The sequence below is a fragment of the Ranitomeya variabilis genome, chromosome 1 (assembly GCF_051348905.1).
Source record: "Ranitomeya variabilis isolate aRanVar5 chromosome 1, aRanVar5.hap1, whole genome shotgun sequence".
Classification (NCBI taxonomy): domain Eukaryota; kingdom Metazoa; phylum Chordata; class Amphibia; order Anura; family Dendrobatidae; genus Ranitomeya; species Ranitomeya variabilis.
Genome location: NC_135232.1, coordinates 1,068,138,338 through 1,068,164,587, shown reverse-complemented (window position 1 = coordinate 1,068,164,587; position 26,250 = coordinate 1,068,138,338). Strand labels below are relative to the sequence as shown.

At 40.8% G+C, this 26,250-nt stretch overlaps 1 protein-coding gene across 2 annotated transcripts in view; it reads left to right on the top strand.

Moving 5' to 3' along the window:
- Positions 1-26,250, top strand: part of NWD2 (NACHT and WD repeat domain containing 2) — a 298,741-nt gene that overhangs the window by 227,405 nt on the left and 45,086 nt on the right. For both annotated transcript variants that reach the window (XM_077279924.1, XM_077279925.1), the window contains exon 4: positions 19,041-19,244. In XM_077279924.1, coding sequence (XP_077136039.1) covers positions 19,041-19,244 — 204 coding nt within the window. The remainder of the gene's footprint in view (positions 1-19,040; positions 19,245-26,250) is intronic.

Here is a 26,250-nt window from a genome sequence, read left to right as displayed (position 1 = left end):
CACCAGAGGGTCAAATACTTTCGCAAGGCACCATATACAGTCATAATAATAATAATAATAATCTTTATCTTTATATAGCGCTAACATATTCCGCAGCGCTTTACAGTTTGCACACATTGTCATCATTGTCCACGATGGGGCTCACAATCTAAATTCCCTACAGTATGTCTTTGGAATGTGAGAGGAAACCGGAGTGCCCAGAGGAAACCCACGCAAACACGGAGAGAACATACAAACTCTTTGCAGATGTTGTCCTTGGTGGGGTTTGAACCGAGGACTCCAGCGCTGCAAGGCTGCAGTGCTAACCACTGCGCCAGTCATGGGCGAAAGTGTTGGCACCCTTGAAATTGTTCCAGAAAGTTAAATCTTTCTTCCAGAAAATTATGACAATTACACATGTTTTGCTATACACCTGTTTATTTCCTTTGTGTGTATTGAAAAAAGGAAAATTGGACATAATTTCACACAAAACTCCAAAAATGGACTGGTCAGACTTTTTGCCACTGTTCAAAAATTGGGGTAAACAACTTTGTTTCAAGCATGTGATGCTCATTCAAACTCACTTGTGGCAAGTAACAGGTGTGGGCAAAATGCAAATCACACCTGAAACCAGATAAAAACAAGGAAGAAGATGCATTGTGTGTCTGTGTGTGCCACACTAAGCATGGAGAACAGAAAGAAGAGAAGAGAACTGTTCTGAGGACTTGAGATCCAAAATTGTTGAAAAATGTCAACAATATCAAGGTTACAAGTCCATCTCCAGAGATCTTGATGTTCCTTTGTCCACGTGTGCAACATAATCAAGAAGTTTACAACCCATGGCACTGTAGATAATCTCCCTGGATGTGGTTGGCAGAGAAAAAAATGATGAAAGGTTGCAATGCAAGATAGTTCAGATGGTGGATAAGCAACTCCAGTCATGTTCCATAGACATTCAAGCTGCCTTGCAGGATCAGGGTGCATCAGTGTCGACGTGATCTATCGACATTTGAATGAAATTAAACTCTATGGCAGGATACTCGGGAGAACCCCACTGCTGACTCAGAGACATAGAAAAGCTAGACTGCAGTTTGGCAAAATGTATGTGAGTAAGCCAAAATCCTTCTGAGAAAGCGTCTTGTGGACAGATGAGACCAAGATAGAGCTTTTCGGTAAGGCACATTATTCTACGGTTTACCGAAAATAGAATAAGGCCTACAAAGAAAAAAACACAGTACCTGCAGTCAAACATGATTGAGGGTCACAGATTTTTGGGGGGTTGTTTTGCTGCCTCTGACACTGAGTGTATTGACTGTGTGCAAGGCTTCATGAAATTGGAAGATTACCAAAGTATTTTGGGTCGCAATGTAGTGTTCAGTGTCAGAAAGTTTGGTTTGCGTCCTAGGTCATGGGTCCTTCCAGTAGGACAATGACTCCAAACATAGTTCAAAAAAGCACCCCAAGCACTTCAAGAAGAAATGTATTGAAACAAAGTGCTGGAGAGTTCTGAAGTGGCCAGCAATGAGTCCAGATCTAAATCCTATTGAGAAACACCTGTGGGGAGATCTTAAAATTGCTATTGGGAGACCCTTCAAATATGAGAGACATGGAGCAGTTTGAAAGATAAGAGTGGTCCAAAATTCCAGCTGAGAGGTGTAAGAAGCTTGCTAATGGTTATAGGAAGCGATTGATTGCAGTTATTTATTTTTGTATTTTAGTTTTGTGTGAAGTATTGTCCAATCTGTCTTTTTTTCTCTGCTTTTTTTGTGTTATTGCAATAAACATAAAGGAAATATACATGTCTAATAATTTTCTTGATAGACAAAAAAAACAACCAGCACTCCTAATGTGACCACGTGCATGCTGCAAAACTGCATTATATAGACAAAAAAGATCACAGCAGCACATGTGCATGAATCTAGGCCATGTGAAAACACAGAAAAACATTAAAAACATTCAAAATAGATTATACTTCTCAAGAACATTTTTTCAAATGCCGTGGTTGATGGGCACAAATGAATTGTCCAATTTATGCGCTAAGAACCTTCATTTTCATCTATTACTGTAAGTTTTGTAAATAAAAAAATTATAAAAAGATTTTTGGGAAAAAATGTTCTTGAGAAGTATAATCTATTTTGAATGTTTTTAATGTTTTTCTGTGTTTTCACATGGCCTAGATTCATGCACATGTGCTGCTGTGATCTTTTTTGCCTAATAATTTTCTTGAAGAAATACTTCATTTTCTGGAACAATTTCAAGGGTGCCAACACTTTCAGGCCTTGGCTGTTTGAAAAATAAGAGGGATTGTTGTCTCATGAGGTACGCAGCCAGTACTTGTCAGATATTCCTGCAGCTCCTTTTTATGTTGATGTAGACCTCTTGGCAGTCTCCTGGATCAATTTTTTTCTTGTCTTTTCATTAATTTTTGGAGGATGTCCAGTTCTACGTAATATTACTGTTGTGCCAATCATAAAGCACTTCTTGAAGACCTTCTACACAGAACTCCATGATATCTAGTGCCTTACAATTTTTTTTGTACCCTTCTCCTAGCTGATATCTTCCAACAATGAGATCCTTTTGTTGTGTTTTAAGCCGTTTATGGACCATGGCTTTCGTTGTGCAATGCAAGAAAATGGCAAGAAAATCCCACTAGAACAGCTAAACTTTACATGAGGTTTCCATGAGCTGCACACTTCTGGTCCAACAACAGTATTTCTCTGGGTTTAAGATCAGAACTTTGACTTGGTTATTCCAAAACTTTACCTTTATTCTTCCTTAATAGTGATGAGTGAATATACTCGTTACTCGAGATTTCTCAAGCACGCTCAGGTGACCTCCGAGTATTTTTTAGTGCTCGGAGATTTAGTTTTCATCGCCGCAGCTGAATGATTTACATCTGTTAGCCAGCATAAGTACTTGTGGGGGTTGCCTGGTTGCTAGGGAATCCCCACATGTAATCAAGCTGGCTAAGAGATGTAAATCATTCAGCTGAGGTGAGGAAAACTAAATCTCCGAGCACTAAAAAATGCTCGGAGGTCCCCCGAGCGTGCTCGGGAAATCTCGAGTAATGAGTATATTCGCACATCACTATTCCTTACCATTCTTTTGTAGAATGACTTGTGTGCTTTGGGTCATTGTCTTACTGTATGACCCACATTCATTTGCAGTTCAGCTCATGGAAAGATGTGCTGACATAGTCCTTTAGAATTTGCGGATAAAATTCCGAATTCATTGTTTCCGTCAATAATGGTAAGTTGTCCTTATGCAGAAATACAGGGCCAAACTATGATACTTCCACCACTACCAAGTTTCACAGAGGGTAAAGGGGTTTTATGCTGTAATGCAGTATTTTTCTTTCTCCAAATATAAGTCTTTTTGTTTAAATAAAAACCACTCTATTTTAGTTTCATCCATCCACAAAACATTATTCCAACAGCCTTCTGGCTTGACCAGGTGATCTTGAACAAACTGCAGAAAGGCAGCAATGTTCATTTTGGAGAACAGTGACTTTCTCCATGCAATCTAGCTATGCACCGCATCATTGCTTCATTGTCCTGATGGTGAACTAAGTAACATTAACTTTATCTAATATGAGAAAGGCCTTTAGTGGCTTAGCGCTCACCTTGTGTTCTTTTGTGACCCCCTAGACTATTTTATGCCCTTCTTTTGGAGATATTTTTGTTGATTGACCACTTTTAGTGTGGTTAATAATGATCTTTAATTTTTTTCCAATTTTATAATCTGCCTGTCGATCGGCAGAGTCCAATTTCTTTAGGTTTAGTTTTCTATCCTTTTCCAGCATGATCAGCATCAACAACTCTTCTCCCGAGGTCCTCTAAAATCTCCTTTGTTTGTGCTATGTTACACAAATCCTTGTTCTTTAAATAAAATAGGTCGACAACTCATACCTAACTATCATCCTATTGATTGAAAACACTAGATTGTAATTTCACATTCAAATTATCTGCTAATCCTAAACATTCATCCTAATTTTTCAACTCGCAGATGTGAGATTTGATTATTTTTCTCAATATAAAAGATGACAAAGTGTGATATTTTGACTCTTTGTTTGATTTTGTTCTCTTTATCTACTTTTAACAATGAAAATGTGATGTCGTTTACTGCCAAACTTATTTTCAAACATGGATAATTCTGAAAGTTTCACAAATTTTCAAGCCCCGATGTTGACAGTTAACAAATTTGAGAGATGGTCAATGATTCTTTTTCTTCATTTATTAAATGCTAGCATTTTAGACTTTTCTTTTTCGATGTGTTTCACATTTTTTTAAGAGTCTGGATTTATATATAATTCATGTCAAAATCTGGCATGATGACGAATATCCATCTGGATAGCACTTTTGTGATTCTTCTGTGTTTTATGTGTGTCTGCAGGCTCGGCTATAGCTACAATTACAGCGTCTCTGATTTACTGTCACTTCCCAGTTCTCATTACCTGTCATCACTTAAGATTGCTGGACGCTGTATTCCGGTACAGCCACATTTATTACATGTGTTATGGATGAATGCTTGTTAGGCTCTTCTCTCTAAGAGTCACTTGTAAAGTTTTGTATGCTGTTACTGTGCATAAAAATGACAAAATCTACTTACTACATTTACACCCACTTTTACACAAATTACAAAGTTTTTATTGCATCTTAACAAAGGGACAAACATTGGCAAGGGATAACCTGCTGTGTATGTATGATGATAGCACTGGTTGCAGTAGAGAAAGGATTGTAGATAGCACACCATCCAGGTAAAATTTCACAAAAGTGTATTTAGTCCATGACTAAGGATGCACACTGCACCAGAAACGCGTCAGGCTGTTTTATGGGGGGAGGAGGGTGTTCTTATTTTTTATGGGCTAACTAAACTTTTGTGAGATTTTACTAAGCACCCTCCAGCTCCATTGCTGATGACTCTTGGAATTTGGATCCCAGCATTGAGACTCCCTACCTTCCTCCTCATGATAGCACTGGTATCCATCTTTATGAAGACACCTTGCCGGTCAGGTGGACCCACAAAACTTGGTTGATTAGTACCTTGGTATGATTAATATTTGAATATGTAGCTTACCACTTTCAGGGTGCTGCTCTAGGAAACGTAATGTATCTGATCACACAATTCTGGTCTTCCTCCACTTATTAACTACTTCATCTCCTCCTTAATTCTTCTTAAACTCAATATCCACTCTGAAAAAATTAAACAGCTCAACTCCATCTTGCACAAGACAAGGTGGACTGCCAGCAAACTGAAGTGTGAGGTTATGTGTCCGATTATATGGGAGAGAAAGGATGAGGAGTGAGGGCTATAGGGAGAAAATAGGCTGAGCAATAGATCATGCTGAGCCGTCTAACAAGTCTTTAACAGCAACCCAGAGCTGAATTCTTCTACGCACTACACTACTCAGTGCTGCTCTATAATTTTCTCCATGATGCTGCTGCTGCTACTTTTTGTCTGTGCGCTATAGAGAAAAAGGAGAACAGGAATCCGTACATGAGTGCAGTGCTGTGTATGGGTAACATCATATTAGCTAGTTTCCAACCACTTTTTACATGCATTTTCATTCCTTAAATAATAACCAGACCCAGGCAATGTATGCAAATCTGAGGCTGGAAGAAAGCTCAAAATGAGAGAACAGACTCCATTTTGTGTTTGTGGTATCCATATTGTCTCATTCTCTTGTTGCATGGTAACCAAATAGTTAACACCGCTGGGCAGAGAAGTTTCACATTTGTGTTCAAGCCCCTAAATTCCTATTGGCTACATATGTCGGAGAGAAATTTCCTTTGCTTTTGACACTACTTAACCCCTTCATGACCTTGGGATTTTCCGTTTTTCCGTGTTCGTTTTTCGCTCCCCTCCTTCCCAGAGCCATAACTTTTTTATTTTTCCATCAATATGGCCATGTGAGGGCTTGTTTTTTGCGAAACAAGTTGTACTTATGAACGACATCATTGGTTTTAGCATGTCGTGTACTAGAAAACGGGAAAAAAATTCCAAGTGCGGTGAAATTGCAAAAAAAGTGCAGTCCCACACTTGTTTTTTGTTTGGCTTTTTTGCTAGGTTCACTAAATGCTAAAACTGACCTGCCATTATGATTTTCCAGGTCAGTACGAGTTCATAGACACCTAACATGACTAGGTTATTTTTTATCTAAGTGGTGAAAAAAAATTCCAAACTTTGCGAGAAAAAAAAAAGCGCCATTTTCCGATACCCGTAGCGTCTCCACTTTTCATGATCTGGGGTCAGGTGAGGGCTTATTTTTTGCATGCTGAGCTGACGTGTTCTAATGATACCATTTCGGTGCAGATACGTTCTTTTGATCGCCCGTTATTGCATTTTAATACAATGTCGCGGCGACAAAAAAAACGTAATTCTGGCGTTTCAAATTTTTTTCTCGCTACGCTGTTTAGCGATCAGGTTAATGTTTTTTTTATTGCTAGATCGAGCGATTCTGAATGCGGCGATACCAAATATGTGTAGGTTTGATTTTTTTTTTTATTGATTTATTTTGAATGGGGCGAAAGGGGGGTGATTTAAACTTTTATATTTTTTTTATTTTTTTCACATTTTTTTAACTTTTTTTTCACTATTGCCATGCGTCAATAGCCTCCATGGGAGGCTAGAAGCTGGCACAACGCGATCGGCCCTGCTACATAGCAGCGATCATCAGATCGCTGCTATGCAGCAGAAATGCAGGTGTGCTATGAGCGCCGACCACAGGGTGGCGCTCACAGCTACCGGGGGATCAGTAACCATAGAGGTCTCAAGGACCTCTATGGTTACTCTGCAGAAGCATCGCTGACCCCCGATCATGTGACGGGGGTCGGCGATGCGCTCATTTCTGGCCGCGTGGCCGGAAGCGCCGGTTAAATGCCGCCGTCTGCTTTTGACAGCGGCATTTAACTAGTTAATAGCGGTGGGTGAATCACGATTTCACCCGCCGCTATTGCGGGCACGTTAGCTGTTCAAAACAGCTGACATGTCCCGGCTTTGATGCGGGCTCACCACCGGAGCCCTGCATCAAAGCGGGGGATCTGACCTCGGACGTACTATCCCGTCCGAGGTCAGAAAGGGGTTAACCTCGGGCTCTGTAGTATAAACCAGAAATCCTGAGAACACTTGTGAAGTTGGAGAAAATGGCGTAACACCCCCCCTGAAGACCCCTGTTGTTTTAGTGTGTGCAATATGTATTGTATATTTTTATCTTCCTGGAGGCTACAGTTCTTGTTAGTCAAGGGTGACAGGGTTAACTGTAGGGCCGGCCCATAGTTAGGGAGGACCTGACTAGTGGCAGGTGTCAGAACTGAACCTGAAGAGGTTTGCGGAAGAAACAGACCTGCACGTACACACTCAGGTACCCCTATGTAAGGTGTTTAGGGAAGCAGAGTTACTTGTGTGACAAATTTGCCTCTTACACACCATGCAAGGCTTTCCTGTATTGATTTCCTGGGCAATTGTAAAAAAAAAAATCTCAATATTTGGAGTTCAAAAAGCATAGAAGAGAGTGTATTTTGTTCAAAGTCATCAATAGTTACGCTTGTGAACATTTGTATGTGACTTCCTTAAAGGCATTGCTTTTTTCTGAAAACTAGAACTGGACAGCATTGTCTCATTAAAAGTCCACCCAATACCCATTCTACATGCCAGAACTGTTTGACACTGTAAAGGAGGCCATGCACATTAAACTTATGTCAGGCAATCCAGCCAATCATTGTGCTCGAGCCTTTGCTCCACATGAAGATATGTCATCAGAGGTGTCTGGTGCCAACTTACTCCCTTATCCCTTTTTCACAAAAGTTCACACACGGCAGACTGTTATGCCTCACATTGTGAGATAGATCGTCAAAGCCCTCTGTCCAGATTGAGCAGCATGGACAGATGATGTTGGTGCAGCAGGGTGGTAGAAACTGTATGTATGCGACTCTGATTACTCTGAATTACCTTAACGTAATACTACATTTTCCAGGCAATAGCCACTTCAGTTAAAAATAATGGCAAACTATGGCCTCCTCTGGCAAAATCAGTTTTTTACTGGGGGAGTGTCAGGGGCCAAACCCACCACATTCATCCATGGGAGTTTTCATCTGAAACTGGTTGAAACACTCCCTTTAAAGTAATTTTACCACAAAGTACATTTATTATGATAATAATATAGAGTATAGGTGATAATGTATGGGAAGCCTAAGTGTTTTCACTATCAAAATTATTAGATGGGGGTCCTGAGGGTCCTGTTTCTTCTCACCACATGGCTGCAGACTTAGTTCGGAGCAACATTCAAACTTATGCTATGGGACCGATGAACAGTTCTACGCACAGCGCCCCCCATAGTTCATACATGTGTCTCCCTTCCTGTAAGTGTTTGAATCCTACAAAGGCCACAGCGTTGCAGAGGATGCTGTATTTTATGTGCTTATTGTAATGCATAGAAAAATAAAAGAATAAAATGAAATATGCTGGGCATCTTTTAAGTTTTCCTGGGATATGACTCCAGTGTATTCTGATCATTGCATTACTAAACACTTGGTGTAGACTCATGCTGAGAAAATGGCCATACAACTGCTCTCGAGAAATGGATCCATGAAGCGCCCATCACTCTACCTGTGGATGGTAACATTGAGCACAGCTTGTAAGACTAAAATGTGACTGTGGGCAGGATTTAGTCTGCGTTTTATTACATCATTTCATAGAAATATTGGCATTTGTTATTACCCTCAGTGAAAATCTATGTTACATGTTATATAGTGTTTGGAATGGTAGGCTGTAAATATATATTATCATCCGTACACAAAACTAAACTCATATAATGTGATATATTTAATAGTAGTGATTTTATTATGTTTTGCTCAAATAAAGAATATTATGGCTTGAAAAGCTATAAATCCCACTGCCTAAGTCAGCTGCTGTATTATGTTCTCCAAGTACAACCATAAATTTCCTGCTGCCCGGCAATAAAAATTGTCTCTGGAATCTTTTCAAGTCATTTTTTCTGTATTTAATGTGCTCAGTGGCATACCATTATTTCAGATATACTGCACCATTGGCTCAATGAAGCTGGAACGTATTTACTGTGTGTTTAGTCCTATCACCGTTTGGCTAGTTTCACACATCTGTGACTCATGGACCGTTCTCACATCAGAATACCTGGCCCGACCATCGGATCTCCTGACCTCAGCCAAAAGCTTCATGTATTCCTAAGAAACCGTTAGCTTAGGTCTGGAGACCAACAGGTCAATGCAAGAACGGTCCATTGTCCATGGACATGTGAAACCAACCTTCGCTTGAAGACTGAAGGTGATGATGCGCTAGACATTTTTGGATTGTGATCTTTCTAATGTCATTTTAGTTGTGTATAACTTAGAAAATGATACCTAAAAGGATTGATAGCTAGAGATAGGCAGAATGAATCACACCGGTCAGTATTTTCTTGGCTTTTGATTAGCTGAGGTGTTGCAATGTCATCTGTGTCAGGGGCACAGAAAATAAGAATTTCACGAGTCTCCTATCTACCAGCTAGAGACTACCAACCTGACCGATGGACTGGATTTCCACAAATCGCTCCACTCATCTCTATTGATAATCTATTATTAATGTGGACCATTAATATTACATTTTTGCAGGTCAGACTCCTAATATTCACTGGAATGGTACAACGCTCAAATGCCTAGCCCGCCACAACATAACGTAAACTGCAATTCTACAAAATGGCAATTTTGGTGTTTTGATTTCTTTTATTTTTTTACTGGTTTTACTGTATTGATTTATTAATTTTTCATTTTATAGATACAACTTTTTCAGATATGGGAGTAACAATTTTTTTTTCTATATATAATTTCTTTATTTTTAGCCCCTTCACCTCTGAGCTTGTCTTCACCAAATTTCTGACCAGTGTCTTTTTAATATTAAATAAATGACACTGATTATAAGTCAAATAAAAGGTTATGTAATCAACATAATAAAGTCTTAATCAAGTGGGGATAAAGTAAAGAAGAAACTCCTGAAAGGATATAAATAAAGAAAATTGGAGTGCTGACTTCGTAAAATAAACTTGATTGTATTAATACAGTTATACATAACGTAACATATCAAACAAAGATGTGGAGGTAAGTGGCGATAGGATCCACAATACGTGCCCCAGGAATAAGAGGTTAGGGTAAGAGGCAATTCCACATTATACATAGATACAGTATATGGTATTGGAAAAAATGAATATATTAGCCACTCTAGGCACTTATTATGGATACTATCTCTAGTTACCTCCACATCTTTGTTCGATATGTTACGTTATGTATAATTGCATTAATAAAATCATGTTTATTTTATGAAGTCAGCACTCCAGTATAGTCATTTTAATTAGTAATTACTCTGGAATGCTTCAAGATAACCCAGTGATTCTGCTATTATTGTGACGCATTGTACTTTATGTTTATGGTAAATTTAGGTTGATATTTTTTGTGTTTATTTATGAAAATATTGGAATTTTGGTGAATATTTAGAAAATGAAGCAATTTTCTAACTTTTAATTTTTATATTTGTAAACCAGATAGTTGTATCACACAAAATAGTTAAATTGAGAGGAAAATACCCAAAAGTGACACCATTTTAAAAACTGCACCCTTCAATGTACTCAAAACCACATTCAAGAATTGTATTATTAACTCTTCAGGTGCTTAACTGGAATTACAGCAATGTGGAAGAAAAAAAATGAAAATGTTTCCCACAAAATGTTGCTTTAGCCCCAAATTTAGCATTTTAACAAGGGTAACAGGAGAAAATGGACCATAAAATTTGTGGTGAAACTTCCCCTTAGTATGCTGATACCATATTTGTGGTGTCAAATTACTGTTTGGGCACACAGCAAGGCTCGGGAGGGAAAAAGCATGATTTGACTTTTTGAACGCAAACATTTACTTGAAAATAGAGCGGACGCCATGTCACATTTGCAGAGCCCCTGATGTGCCTAAACAATCCCCCGCAGGTGACCCCATTTTGGAAACTACTTGGTAAACTACACCCATCAAAGAACTTTTCTAGAGGTTTGATAAGCACCTTGAATCCACAGGTTCTCCACACAAGTTTATAATGTTAAGCTGTGAAAATGAAAAAATAAATTTTTCTGCAAAAATATTGCTTAAGCCCTAAATTTTTCATTTTCACAAGGGTAATAAAATGGACCACACAAATTGTTATGCAATTTCTATTGTGTGCACCAATATTCCATATATGGTGGAAAACTACTGTTTGGGCACACGGCATGGCTCGGAAGGGAAGGCGCACCAATTGAATTCTGGAGTTCAATTTTGGCTGGAATACATTGCAGAAGCCATGTCACATTTGAAGAGACCCTGATATGCCAAAGCAGCAAAAAAAAAATAATAAAAAAAACAAGTCACCCAATTTTGGAAAATACACCTCTTGAAACATTCATCAAGGGATGTAGTGAGCATTTTTTTAATCTCAGACGATTAACAGAATTGTATAACATTAGGTTGAGTAAATGGAACTTTTCCATTTTTTACACTAAAATGTTGCTTTTGCCCAAATGTTTAATTTTCAAAAAAAAAAAAAAAATGAACAGTGTAATTTGTCACTCAATTTCTCCTGAGTACGCCAATACCCTATTCATCTAGGGGTGCAGTGAACATGTTGACACCACATGTGCTTCACTGAATTTTATACCATTGGGCGATGAATAACAAATTACACTTATCAATAAAATGTTGTTTTAGCTCCAAATTTTTTATTTTTCCAAGGGCTAATAGGAAAAAATGGACTGGACAGTTTGTTGGGCAATTTCTCCGAGGTCGCCAATGCCCAGCATGTAATCAGGAACTATTTTTCAGGCACAGTGGAAAGCTCAGAAGGGAATATGCCCTGTATTATAGTGCAGATTTTGCTGTTGTGGATTGCGGATGCCATGACCCACTGGTAGAGCGCCTGAGGTGCCAAAACAGTAGAACCCCCCTCCTTCCTATAAGTGATCTCATTATTCAAACTACAACTCTCAATGAATTAATCTAAGGGTGTAGTGATCATAATGACACATCATGGGTATGTCACAAAATTTGATACCATTAGGCAGTAACATAAAAATAATTACATTTTTAACACACAAATTTTGTATTCGCATAAGATTTTAAATTTCACACTGGGAAATGGGTAAAAATGACACCAAAATGTGTCCCACAATTCCTGCTGATGGTGGAAATTCACCATATGTGTCTGTACAGTACTGTTTAGCTGCATGGTGAGACTTGGGAGGGACAGAGCGCTATTTGACTCTTGCAGAACAAATTATCATAGAATAGTTTTGCATTCCTTATACAAAGCCCCTTAGTGTCAGTGAAGCAGAATCACCCCTCAAGTGACCCCATATTGGAAATTACATCCCTCTGGGAATTTATTTACAGGTGTAGTGATGATTTTTACTCCATTGATGTTTTGCAGAAACAAGCAGCGATGCATGTTGCTAGGTGAAAATTGCAAATCTGCCATTGACCGACCGGTCTGTTATGCATACTTAAAAAGAGGGACACTGTTGGATTATAGGCTAGATGGCAACCATAGTGCCTCCATCTGCCTCATTATAGGGACTATTCCACTGGGGTTAACATCTGAATCACGTATTTCAGAGATTTATATGGAAACCCCAGGGTGGTAAGCACTCAGTGCAGAGCACAGGATAAATGTGAGCCAAACCTTACTGCGATCTTTAGGAGGCATAATGAACAAATCAACAGCAGGTGAAGAATTTGTTTTATTTATTTTTTAAGCCATTCTTCGTGCAGTATAAGTGATTAGAGAACTGGTTGGTGCGATTACAGCGATATCAGATTTATAAAGGGTTATTATGTTTGGCAGCTGTCACACACTAAAAACACTTTTTGCAAAAACAAGGTTTTGCATTGCCATATTTTGAGATCTATAATTTTTCTATATTTCTGCCTACACAGTCATGTGAGAGCTTGATGTTTATGGGACTAGTTGACATTTTTACAGGTACCATTTTATGGCACATAACTTTTTTTTACCTCTTTCTATTCCAATTTTTGAGAGGTAGAATGAAGAATAAAACGGCAATTCAGGAATTGTTTTTTAGTTGTTTTTTTATGCCATTCACTGTGTGGTAAAAGTGATAACTTAGCTTTATTCTTCTGGTCAGTACGATTAAAGTACGATTATAGCGATACCACAATTATATCATTTTTTAAGTTTTGGCGCTTTTACGCAATAAAAACTACTGTCTGGAAAAAAGAATTGTTTTGCCATCTCTTTATTCTGAGAGCTATAAGTTTTTATTTCTCCTTTGATGGAGCTGTATGGCAGCTTTTTTTTTTATTGCAGGACAAAATGACATTTTCAGCAATACCATTTTTATTGATACAATTTTTTTTTCATTTATGTTGTGACTTTTTAAAAAAATATTTTTACAATTTATTTTCACTTTATTTTTATTCTTTTACTTAGTCCCTCTGTTGAATTTTAACTTTTATTGCTTTGATGTCTGGTATAATATAATGCATTGCAATGTAGGCCACCATAGTTGGCAGACCCGGAAGTCGTCATGATGACCTCAGGTTGACATAGCAGTAGTGTTGAGCGATACCTTCCGATATTTGAAAGTATCGGTATCGGATTGGATCGGCCGATATCCCAAAAATATCGGATATCGCCGATACCGATACCCGATACCAATACAAGTCAATGGGACACAAATATCGGAAGGTATCCTGGATGGTTCCCAGGGTCTGAAGGAGAGGAAACTCTCCTTCAGGCCCTGGGATCCATATTCATGTAAAAAATAAAGAATAAAAATAAAAAATATGGATATACTCACCCCTCCGACGGACCCTGGACCTAGCGGTGCAACCGGCAGCCTCCGTTCCTAAGAATGTAGAGAGTGAAGGACCTTTGATGACGTCGCGGTCACGTGAGTGGTCACATGAGCGGTCACGCGACCAGTCACAGGACCGCGACGTCATCGCAGGTCCTGTACACTCACTGCATTCTTAGGAACGGAGGCTGCCGGTTGCACCATTAGGTCCAGGGTCCGTCGGAGGGGTGAGTATATCCATATTTTTTATTTTTACTCTTTATTTTTTACATAAATATGGATCCCAGGGCCTGAAGGAGAGTCTCCTCTCCTCCAGACCCTGGGAACCATACACTGGGAACTTCCGATTCCGATTTCCGATATCACAAAAATATCGGAACTCGGTATCGGAATTCCGATACAGCGAATATCGGCCGATACCCGATATTTGCAGTATCGGAATGCTCAACACTACATAGCAGCTAATCGAGACCTCGCAATTACATCATGGGGATGGCTATATGAAGGATGCCCCATCTCTCCCAGCTTTCTAGATGCTGTGATCCCTATTGATCACAGTATTTTGGGGGTTAAATGGCCCAGGCAGTGTGGGCACCACTCCTGGCTATGACAGCCAGAGGTCGGATTTCACTAAAAGGGAGTCTGTCACCCCGATAATCGTATATGAGATAAGGCCACTGGCATCAGGGGCTACAGAATGCTGTAGATAAGCCCCCAATGTATCCTGAAAGGTAAGAAAAACAGGTTATATTATACTCACCCAGGGGCGGTCCCGATGCGGTCCGGTCCGATGGGCATCGCGGTCTGGGTCCAGCGCCTCCCATCTTCATACGATCACGTCCTCTTCTTGTCTTCCTGCCGCGGCTCCTGCGCAGCGGTACTTTGTTTGCCCTGTTGAGTACTGCAGTGCGCAGGCACCTGGCCTCTCTGACCTTTCCCGGCGCCTGCGCACTGCAGTACTTTGGAGATGGGAGGCTCTAGACCTGGACCGCGACACCCATTGGACCGGACCGCAGCGGGACCGCCCCTGGGTGAGTATAATATAACCTGTTTTTCTTACCTTTCAGGTTACATCAGGGGCTTATCTACAGCATTACAGAATGCTGTAGATAAGCCCCTGATGCCGGTGGCCTTATCTCATATAATTTTTGGGGTGACAGATTCCCTTTAAGCCGAGCTCCTGGTGGCAATCGTGCAAGCATTGCTTCTGTGCCCACTTAATCGCCATGACATAAATTTAAGTCAAATGTCATGAAGGGGTTTAACTGGGAAAATGGATGATTAAATTCAATCCTTTTTGCACATTTTTTAAAACATTTTCTTTTTACCTTTTTTTAAAATCCCCCTACGGGACTTGAATTTGTGATTGGTTCATTGCTTCTTCTATATACTGCGATATTACAGAAAATGCTGCTCTCATAGGAAGTCCAGCTAAAGGCTAAAAACTAGGTATCAAAAGGAGACTAAGGGTACCGTCACACCGTGCAATTTTCGTCGCTACGACGGCACGATCCGTGACGTCGCAGCGTCGTATGAGTATCGCTCCAGCGTCGTAGACTGCGGTCACACTTTGCAATCACGGCGCTGGAGCGATGCCGAGGTTCGCTGGTAACCAGGGTAAACATCGGGTTACTAAGCGCAGGGCCGCGCTTAGTAACCCGATGTTTACCGTGGTTACCAGCGTAAAAGTAAAAAAAAACAAACCGTACATACTCACCATCTGATGTCCGTCAGGTCCCTTGCAGTCTGCTTCCCGCTCTGACTGAGTGCAGCCGTACAGTGAGAGCAGAGCGCAGCGGTGACGTCACCGCTGTGATCTGCTCTCACTTTCCGGCCGGCGCTCACAGTCAGAGCGGGAAGCAGACGGCAAGGGACCTGACGGACATCAGATGGTGAGTATGTACGGTTTGGTTTTTTTTACTTTTACGCTGGTAACCACGGTAAACATCGGGTTACTAAGCGCAGCCCTGCGCTTAGTAACCCGATGTTTACCCTGGTTACCAGCGAACGCATCGCTGGATCGCTGTCACACACAACGATCCAGCGATGACAGCGGGAGATCCAGCGACGAAAGAAAGTTTCAAACGATCTGCTACGACGTACGATTCTCAGCAGGGTCCCTGATCGCTGCTGCGTGTCAGACACTGCGATATCGTAACGATATCGCTAGAACGTCACGAATCGTACCGTCGTAGCGATCGTAATTGCACTGTGTGACAGTACCCTAAGATTGCAGGGATATTGGCCTTCAGCGGGCCCTCTGCTGCCATGATAATGTGTCAGCACCCCATGTCACAGAGGGGGATGTTAACCAGTCCATGCACACAACAGCAAACAGTCTATTTAGATACCACTGTCACAAGTTCAACATGTGTCACGTTTGGTGCAAGCTCACGTCCTGAGCTCTCTCCGTATACTCTCACCTGACATAGGATATACTGTTATGTCTTACATCAGGAAGATGTTAAACAGCTTTTGGTGAGTTTGGTGGGAGGTCTGAGAGTCAAAACCCAATAATGTAATATTGATGGCCCATTGTAAGAAGTATTAAAATTCCAGACAACCCCTAAAAGCGACTCTTGGCCAATGTTTTGGATTGTTTGGGAGACTTAAGGGCATGAGACAATCCTCTCCAACTCTAAGTAACTATATCGGTTACCACCCATTTTGTCCAAAAACAGACACAACTAAGACCTCGACAAAAAAACATGACACAAAGTTCACATTGCTGCATATAGTAAATAATGGCTGTATTCCGCTAAAAGCATTCATTTCCATCTAGCCCTTCAACCTTAGCATTTTGTTCATTTCCATTTGGATACAATATTATGAAATTACACATAATGCACAGCATCAAAAGACTGTAAGATATAAAATGGTGAACCTTTTTTAGCTTGGGAAAGAAAAAGAAAAAACATTGGAGATAAACTAGTAGGACTCCATGTTTATTGTGCACTGTGCCTCATAGCTTCATGTCACGTCAGAGCTCTTTGTTGGAGATATACTAGAAGAAATGTGTAAAGACTCTTTAGTTCCTAGTTGCTCAGGAGAAGACAGATAAGAGTTACAATCTCTTTTAAATTAATTAACTGTCAAATACACTGCTATCTCATTCTGCAGCCAGCTATGTACAATGTGACATAGAGGCTGTAGATGGTACAACATTTTAAACAAAACCCTATAATAAAAATTATTTTTAGCTCAAGATGCAGGCATTTAACTTGGGGAAAAAATTGCCCACAGAGAGGTCGGTCACTTTCTAGTCAAAAATGTTTCTAGTTTCTATAATGTTCTTAGCTGTTGTGTTCTGACGTAACTCAATCAAACACCCAATTTCTTATGCCTGTGCCGCTCTTTAGGGCCTCCCACTGCTCATGGATCAGCTGTATAGAAAGTTGGAGAGAAGCTATGCCACTTTCCATAAGAGTGAAGATTGTAGATAAACCAACAGCCTTCACGACTGCATGCTCTTCTACATGGAAAGCTGGTTAATCATGTTCAACTCACTTGTAGATAGAGGCAACAAAACCTCCTGAATCTGTGCCGCCTGTGCATAAATGGATGCAATCAGAGGACAACCAGGAAAGTTGTCCCATGGACAAATGACATGAGTTCACTCATCTTGAGTCCTAGAAATGGTCATTTTCTGCTGCCCAATGTTTATACCGATGATTGATGGGCGGCAAGAAGCCTTGAAATGGGGTGAAGAAGGGTATTAATGATTTTTTATAAAGGAAAAAGGGAGAATTGTCATCAATTCCACTGGTAAAATATTAAATATTTCAAATACATTAAAAAAGTATTCCCATACGGTAGGAAACACTGATGAGTTTCTGGCATTCAGTATGCCCTTAGTTAACCTGACACATTTCTGATTCTAATAACTAGATAACTAAGGTCATACTTAGTGCCAGAAACACGTTTTTTTTCTACCATATAGTTTTCTACCATATGCTCTTCACCCACGGGATTCGGCACCCAAAGAAACTGTTAAAGCATAGTAAGCTCACATTCTTTTCTCTTGCTGTAATGATTGGTTATGTTAGAACACAGCGTATAGACTAGTGTCCAACCCGTATTAGACTTGTATATATAACGACTGCAGTCCAAAAGATGTTTCCCACCAATAATATGTACAGTAATTCTCTTATCTGATCTCAGTTGATCTGGCAGGTTTTTTGGTGGGTTTCTGCCTTTCTGATCCTTTGTACTAGTCTTGTTTTCCATGTGGGGGGTCCTCCTGATGATGATGCCCAGAGAGGAAAGTTGAAGTCTTCACCCTCCAGCAAACAGGACTTTATTTATAGGAAAGAGGTGGACATTTATCTGAAATGGAGAGAGGTAGGAACAAGAAAAACCTCTGATTCCGTGGAACAGTGGCATTTAGACCAGTAAGAAACAAATTCCACATTTATAGCAAGTGACAGGTCTTCTATAAAACCCTTTTCCACTTTCCAGTTGTTTTCTGTATCTCAGGAGAAGGAGACAGATCTGCTCCAAGCCCGTTTATTTCTCCTAGTTGTGCACTGGGTTACCTTTCCAGGCAGATACATTTTGATTACAGTGACATTCGAGCTTTAATTTAGAAGCCGAAAATCAGCAATTAAGCTACACACGCACTTCACACATTTCCTGCTTTTCTAATAAAGAAAACATTTCCCACCGAAATAATCAATAAACACATTATTGACGGCTTGAAGCAGAAAATCCATCTCAATTTTTAGCTGTAAAATTGTAAAATCTTACAAAACTGAAAATGTATCTTCTGTAGCAATGGTCGTCCTCAACCCCTGTATCTACAGATGTTGAAAAACTACAGCTCCCAGCATGCCCTGTAGGGAGATGTATTTCTGGAACAGCTGGAGAAACACAGGTTGGCGATTACTTCTCCATAGTGTAATTCTCATGGGAAATTCTGAGTTTTATACTATGACTCAAGAAAATATTTGTATCTTGTCGTGTCGAGCCGTCCCGGAGATACGAGTGACCTTCATCTCGGAGGAAGGATAGCCCCAGTGGCTGTATGCCGGTGCGCCTGGCTTCACAACATTGAAACGAATACATCGGTTGTTCAGCTGATTGATCCCCTGTAAGCTGTATTCACACTGCTTCATTCAGTGCCACAGAAGTGATTCATTTCCATTGCTGTCGCTAAGCCTAATTAACCAAATTCCACAGGGACCTCGATATGTCAGATGTAAACTGTGCTAATTCTATTGCGCAGGGGCTGCTCGGAGAAAAGTATGGAACCATCCGAATCCCTGGGGAAGTCGAGTCTTCGGAGTTTGAAATGATTCTGGATTCTGCCATTGAGGCCAAGCTGGATACAAGGACTCTGGAAGAATGGTACTGCAGAGACGAAAATGCTGTGCCTCCTGCGTATTACCTCAGGCCAAAGTCAGAGCTACTGAAGAATCACCACAATCCTGTGAGTACAAATTGCCAACATGAGGTCGCTCACCTGTGAACATTTGCTCTGTGATCCGCTCCATGCACATGAATCAAAACTGTTATGAAGAGTAAAAAAAAATTGTTTTTACCGTTTACAAGGTTGTTTTTTAATTTGCCGCAAGGACAGTTTTTGTATTTCTCAGAGGCAAAAATATTATTTTCTGGGGTTTGTATACCATGGAAGGAATTTAGTAAGAATGGCGTTTCATCCACCATTCAGACAATAGTCATTTGTTTCTTAAATACAAAAAACTGTCTGACTTTCATCAGTGTTTTGGATCCGACTTTCATCAATGTTTGATCCATGTCTTATTTTAACCATTTTTATCAGTGATTTTCTCTGATGAAAAAAAGAAATAAATACATTTCATAACTTCTCCTACCGATTGCAATCACACAATGGCAAACCGATGATAATGTCTGTTGTTTGTTATTTTTGATAGACGCATAGACCCCAATTTATCAGTGTTTTCATCAGAAATCTGGCATAAAACACTTTAATAAGTCGCAAAATTCGAGTTTGTGTAAAAATGTTGTGACTCTGACATTTTCACGCCAGGTTTCCCCAGCTGAGAGGGGAGTTTCACCACAGCTTTTCTAATTCATGGTGAGCTCTGCTGTACATTATGCCATAAATTTTACTCTAGTCACTGAATGGAGTAAGGGGAAGCGCACACCACTTTTCAGACATGCCTGAATTAGGAATGTTTGACTCCAGCACACCCCCTCATCAAGACCAGCGTGAACCAGGGTAATAGAATTGTATGGGTAATTCTGATTCATGACTTAGATCCAAAATGGACATGTACCCATGATTCTTTTTACAGACATATGAACAGTCCCATATATTATAATAGGTATTTGTTCTATCGGTTAAAAACATCGATAGATCACATATGTTAAACAATCTGAATGAGGTTTTAAAATGTGTTTAGGTATAGACTCACTTAAACATCCGGCTTCTTCACTAAGGGCTTATACTCACATGCGAGAAACTTGGATGAGTCTCGCACGTCAATACCCAGCACTGCACCTGGCACTCAGGAGCGGAGCGTGCGGCTCATGTATTGCTACGCGGCCTCACGCTCCGATCCGAGTGCCGGGTATTGACGTGCGAGACTCATCCGAGTTTCTCGCAGTGAGTATGAGCCCTAATACAAAAAGTGGTATGAGTGTCTTCAGTGTTTAGTCAGTATATCATCAGTGTTTGGTCAGTGTGTCTTCAGTGTTTAGTCAGTATATCATCATTGTTTTGTCAGTGTGTCATCAGTGTTTGGTCAGTGTGTCATCAGTGTTTGCTCCGTGAATCAGTTTTTACCAACAGTGTCATCAGTGTTTTTCACGTATGAATAAATAAATTACTCAGCTTCTCCTATCCTTTGCAATGTTAATCACGGTCTGTACACAGATGCCATCCATGTGCTGTACGTGATTTCACTTGCCCATAGACTTGTATTGGTAATTGACAGTAAAAAAATGAATATGTGTCCATGATTTTTGCACAGACACACGGTTCACAAAATAACATTGTTGACGTTTGAATAGCCCTATAGACATTTTGTATTTGTGAAAACCAAAGAAAGAATTAATAAATGAAAATCAAATTTTTGAATGAGAATTAAGAGGAGCACACCTGTGTTACATCTCTGGCCCTGAAATGAAATCTACAAATCAACGCCTTCCTCTAAGCCCCCCATGTTTTAGGGAGAGATTGGATTGACAGAAAATTAAAACAATGCAAATGTTTTTACAAATCAGCCATTCATCAAAATTTGCAACTTTGTTCAAACACAATCATGGCTCCAGGTATTAATTAATCTCCTCATGTCTTTAGTTCACTTATAAATTTTATAGAATGCCAATACGCATAAATCATTACTCCTGCATTAATTTACATCAGTGTAATGCAACTACAAGACAGTTGCACGCAGCCTCCACCTGGGGGCGCAGGTAAGGGAAAACAGGTAGCACTCACCATGTAGCACCACAGTACAAAGTGTGGAGCGCCACTTGGATGCGGCTGAGCAGTCAGACAGGCCGGTCAGCAACAAACAGGAAGACGAAGTACCAGAGGTCACAGCATTGCACATGGTCAGAGACAAGCCAGAAATCGGAAGCAGACGGAAGCGCGGGATCCAAAATGTCAGACAGAAGATGTAGTCGGGGTACAAGCCAAAGAGTCAAAGCCAAACGGGAAACGCAGTAACAGAGACGGTAAGCAGGAGGCAGGGTTCAGTATTCATAAAGGGTAGCTGGCCAACAGCACACGGATAAACGGATGCACATCCTAGTTCCACTGGACCCCCATGGAAGATGTACATACCAGATAAGAAATGAAGGACAGCATCCAGTCCAGGTGAAAGTGTTCACAAAACAATTCCTTTATTTGCCAAAGTGCAACGTTTCGACCCAAATGGGTCTTTATCAAGCATAAAACACATGGGTAATGGCGGATTCTTATAGGGGATGGATTAACATAAACCAATCCCCACAAGGTATCCGCCCACATCAGAAATAACTCTTAAAATTACATACAATAAAAATACATATATCACATCTTAAATATATTACAGATTCCAAGGCAGAGCACAGAAACCGTCGTATAATGGGCAATAAAACCCGCATAACATGCTGGTTAAAGATCTATCCCTGCGTCCTTGGTAACCATCAAACAATGGGTATATATGTAACAACCACTCAACACTCATCCCACCTATCAGGTTCAATTAGACAATCCAGCCGGTCACATGTATAGAATCAACCAGTCTAATCCATCAAAGTGTTGCACCAATCATGTATAGCACCCAACATGCACTGTGTCAGATAACGGCCAACCAAAACAACTCATTCAGTGATGTTTACAAACATCAGCAAGCCAATAGATGAGCTGCTCACCCGTCCAGCATGTTACTCGCCTCCAATCAGCAATCCAGCCGGTCACATGTATAGAATCAGCCAGTCTAATCCATCAAAGTGTTGCACCAATCATGTATAGCACCCAACATGCACTGTGTCACATAGCGGCCAACCAAAACAACTCATTCAGTGATGTTTACAAACATCAGCAAGCCAATAGATGAGCTGTTCACCCATCCAGCATGTTACTCCCCTCCAATCAGCAAATGAGCTACGAACATGTAAGAGCCGTGCTCCACGCCCGTGTGCCGGCGTGCCGGCCTGTACGGCTCCACCCACTTCCGCGCCGCCACATAGTGAGGGGAGCAGCCCACGCCCACCGCCGCATCAACGCGCATGTGCACCGGACTCCAAGCACCCAGTCACGAGCTACACATCCAGAGGAGACACCACTAAGAAGAGACGCTTCCTCAATGGGACAGCGCCCCCTGGCTAATTAAAGCAACCCTCAGTGGTATTATTAAATATAATGGAATGTTTGTATAACTATAAAGCTGGCCTATATAACACCGGGTGGGCCCCATAGCTCCACTTACCGCAGCGTCACGCCAAATGACGCAACTCAGTGGGGTGTACAATGTAAGCCCACCATCGCTGCAGACATTTAGACATATATCATATCGGCCACAACCACGTAACCAATCAAATATTATTTAGGCTAAGAAGGGAGGATCATGTGTATGTTACATATTATCCAATGGGTATCAGTCCACCCGTAGGGCCATCAGATCTCATGTCTTCTACCCAACTGAAAATATATGTATGAAAACCTAAGAAGCCGAAAATGAAGAAAGGATTCCAGCTCAACGAGACGGTGAAAAAGTAAAAACTGGGTACTTTATTCACTTCATATCGGAAGCAGAGGATAAAACATTAGCACAATATAATAAAAACACTATCTACGCGTTTCAGGTGGCACAGCACCCTAAATCATGATATCATGATTTAGGGTGCTGTGCCACCTGAAACGCGTAGAAAGTGTTTTTATTATATTGTGCTAATGTTTTATCCTCTGCTTCCGATATGAAGTGAATAAAGTACCCAGTTTTTACTTTTTCACCGTCTCGTTGAGCTGGAATCCTTTCTTCATTTTCGGCTTCTTCACGCCTTGACACAGCGTTTCCGTGCTCCGAGTTTCTTGGGACAACGACTATGGTGAGCTGGACTTTTCTTTTTGCTATTTGAAAACCTAAGAAACAGAAGAAAAAAGAGAGAAAAATGAAACATATAAAAACCAATTAAAAACAATCCTATATTCCGATTAAGTCACTGAATAACCTCAGAGCTCCTCAAGATACGCAAATTTGGAGATTGTAATCAATGTTTAGGCCTCCAGGTTGTAAAGACCCTAATTTGGAGATCCACCTCAATTCTTTCTGCATTAACATCAAGATACAGTCTCCACCTCTCCTAAGTGGTGGTACCCCATCTATCACCCTAAATCTCAGTTGGCTCACAGTATGTCTATTATTGCAAAAATGTTTAGGGACTGGCAACTCCACCATTTTATTTCGAATTGTGCTCTTGTGTTTACCAATGCGTATCTTAACCTCCTTTGTTGTCTCGCCAACATAAACCAGCCCACATGGGCACACTAACATATAGACCACAAAATTAGACAAACATGTATATCTGCCTTTAATTTTGATTTCTTTCCCTGTATGGGGATGGTAAAAAACCTCCCCTTTTATCATATTACCACAACATGCACAACCAAGACAGGGAAAATTTCCCTGTCTCGGAGGAGCCAAAGTACTTTGTATAGTGGTCTTACAGGAGCCCACATCAGAGTGTACCAACCTGTCCTTAAAGTTGCGTCCACGTTTATAGGAAAAGACAGGGGGGCGTGAAAATTCGGCTACATTTGGAAGACCTTTATTTAATAGATGCTAGTGCCTTCTCACAATCCCACTAATCTGGTTACTGGCAGTATTGAATGTAGAGACAAATGGTATACGCTTATCAGCACTTTTAGTTCTCTTATTGCTAAATTGTTGTTGTGTCCCACTCAAGATTTTACTCTTATATGTCATCACATCATTATCAGGGTAACCCCTATCCAGAAACTTCCTACACATATCATCCAATCTCGGGTCCAACAGGGTGTCATCAGACACTATTCTTCTTACCCTGAGTAACTGGCTCCACGGTAAGGACTCAACCATCTTCCTAGGGTGATGGCTATCAAAATGTAACAAGCTGTTTCTGTCGGTCTCCTTAACAAAAAGATCCGTCATCAGAACAGATCCCTCCTTGTACACCATTGTATCCAAGAATTGGACCCGCTCCGATGAGTACGTCAAGGTAAAGTTTAATTCAGGGAAAATACTGTTGAGTTCACCCTGGAATTCCAACAGCTCTATCTCATTGCCATCCCACACAACAAAGATGTCGTCGATGTAGCGCCACCAAGCCCGGACGTGGGACCAAAACTTAGAACTGTACACATGCCGGTCCTCGAGTACCGCCATATAGATGTTAGCATACGTGGGGGCCACATTGGACCCCATGGCGGTACCCCTGCGCTGCAGGTAGTAATCATCCCCAAAGAGGAAATAATTCCTCCTGAGGATGAACTCCAGCAGCGAGAGGACCAGCTGTGCACAATCCCGTCCCACATCCGAGCCCGAAAGCGCCACACCGACGTCATCCAGTCCCCTAGAGTGTTCAATGGAAGTATACAGCGAGACAACATCGAAGGATGCCAATATAGTATCAGCAGTCACAGACAGGTGTTCAATCTTTTTCAAAAAATCACTGGTATCCTGTACATATGATTTGGCAGCCATAGCAAACCCACGCAAAATTTTGTCCAAAAAGATGGCCACCTTATTGAAAATAGAGCCCCTGCCAGACACTATAGGGCGCCCTGGTGGATTATAATAATCCTTGTGGATTTTGGGTAGCACATATATTAGTGGTCTGACAGGGCATTCAACAATAAGGAACTCAGATAGCTTCAGGTCAATGAGGCCCTCACGAAGGGCATCACTGACCAAAGACCGTAATTCCTCTTGAAAACGGGCCGTGGGGTCATAAGACAATTTACAATAGACATCTTCATCAGTTAGCTGTCGCATAATCTCCGCCTTATATTTATTAGTATCCATCACCACCACCGCCCCACCTTTATCGGCAGCCTTGATGGTGATTGCAGTGTTACTGGAAAGATTGTCAATTGCCTTCTTCTCATCAGATGTCAAATTAGGCTGATCACGATACCTAAACTTCTTTTTAAGGTCTCCAACATCTCTCTCGACTAACTGTATGTAGGCCTCTACAAAATGATTATCGACGGGAGGCTGAAATTTACTCTTATTGTACAGACCCACCCCTTGCAGAGAATAGCCCGTTACAGGATCATCTACCACGTTATCTCTATCTTTCTTATCAGAAAAAAATGAAGCAAGACGACATCTCCTGAAAAATGAAAATAAATCCACTTCCACATTAAACCAATCAGGTCCATTTGTTGGACAGAACGACAGTCCCTTCTCCAACACTCTTACTTCTAATTCAGTCAATACAACAGATGAGGTTTTACCACCAATGTCTTTTCAATTAGTTGTTGGTCCCCCGTTTCTCCTCTATATTCTTCATCCTCGATGTGGTATTGCGTGTCAGTCTCTGATTCTGCGGCGGTCTTTTTCCTTTTGTGTTTCCTGCCTCCTCTCCGGCTCCTTCTCTTTGAATAGCATTTTCGGCAGGGCCTCTCCCTAAAAAATGCGTTGAAGTAGACGTGCCTGCATTAGTATCGTCAGCGGAGTCTGATTCACCTGTAGTGAAGCCGAATTGTTGGTTCCTTTCCACCATGCGCTTTTTTCTCCTAGTCTGGAAAGAATTCCTATTCTTCCTGTTTTTAAAAGAAGATGGTTGCTGTCCCATTTGCCAGGAGAAGACACGGCCGTTTTTGTAATCTTCCGTGTCACGGAACCATTTAGTTCTTTTAGTACCCTCGATATCTCTCCGAAATTTCAATAGGGTCTCTTCCAATAAATTTTTGCAGGAACTTAAATCTTGCACCGTCAATTGTACAGCTAACTGCTGCTCCAAGTCAGCAATGTTCT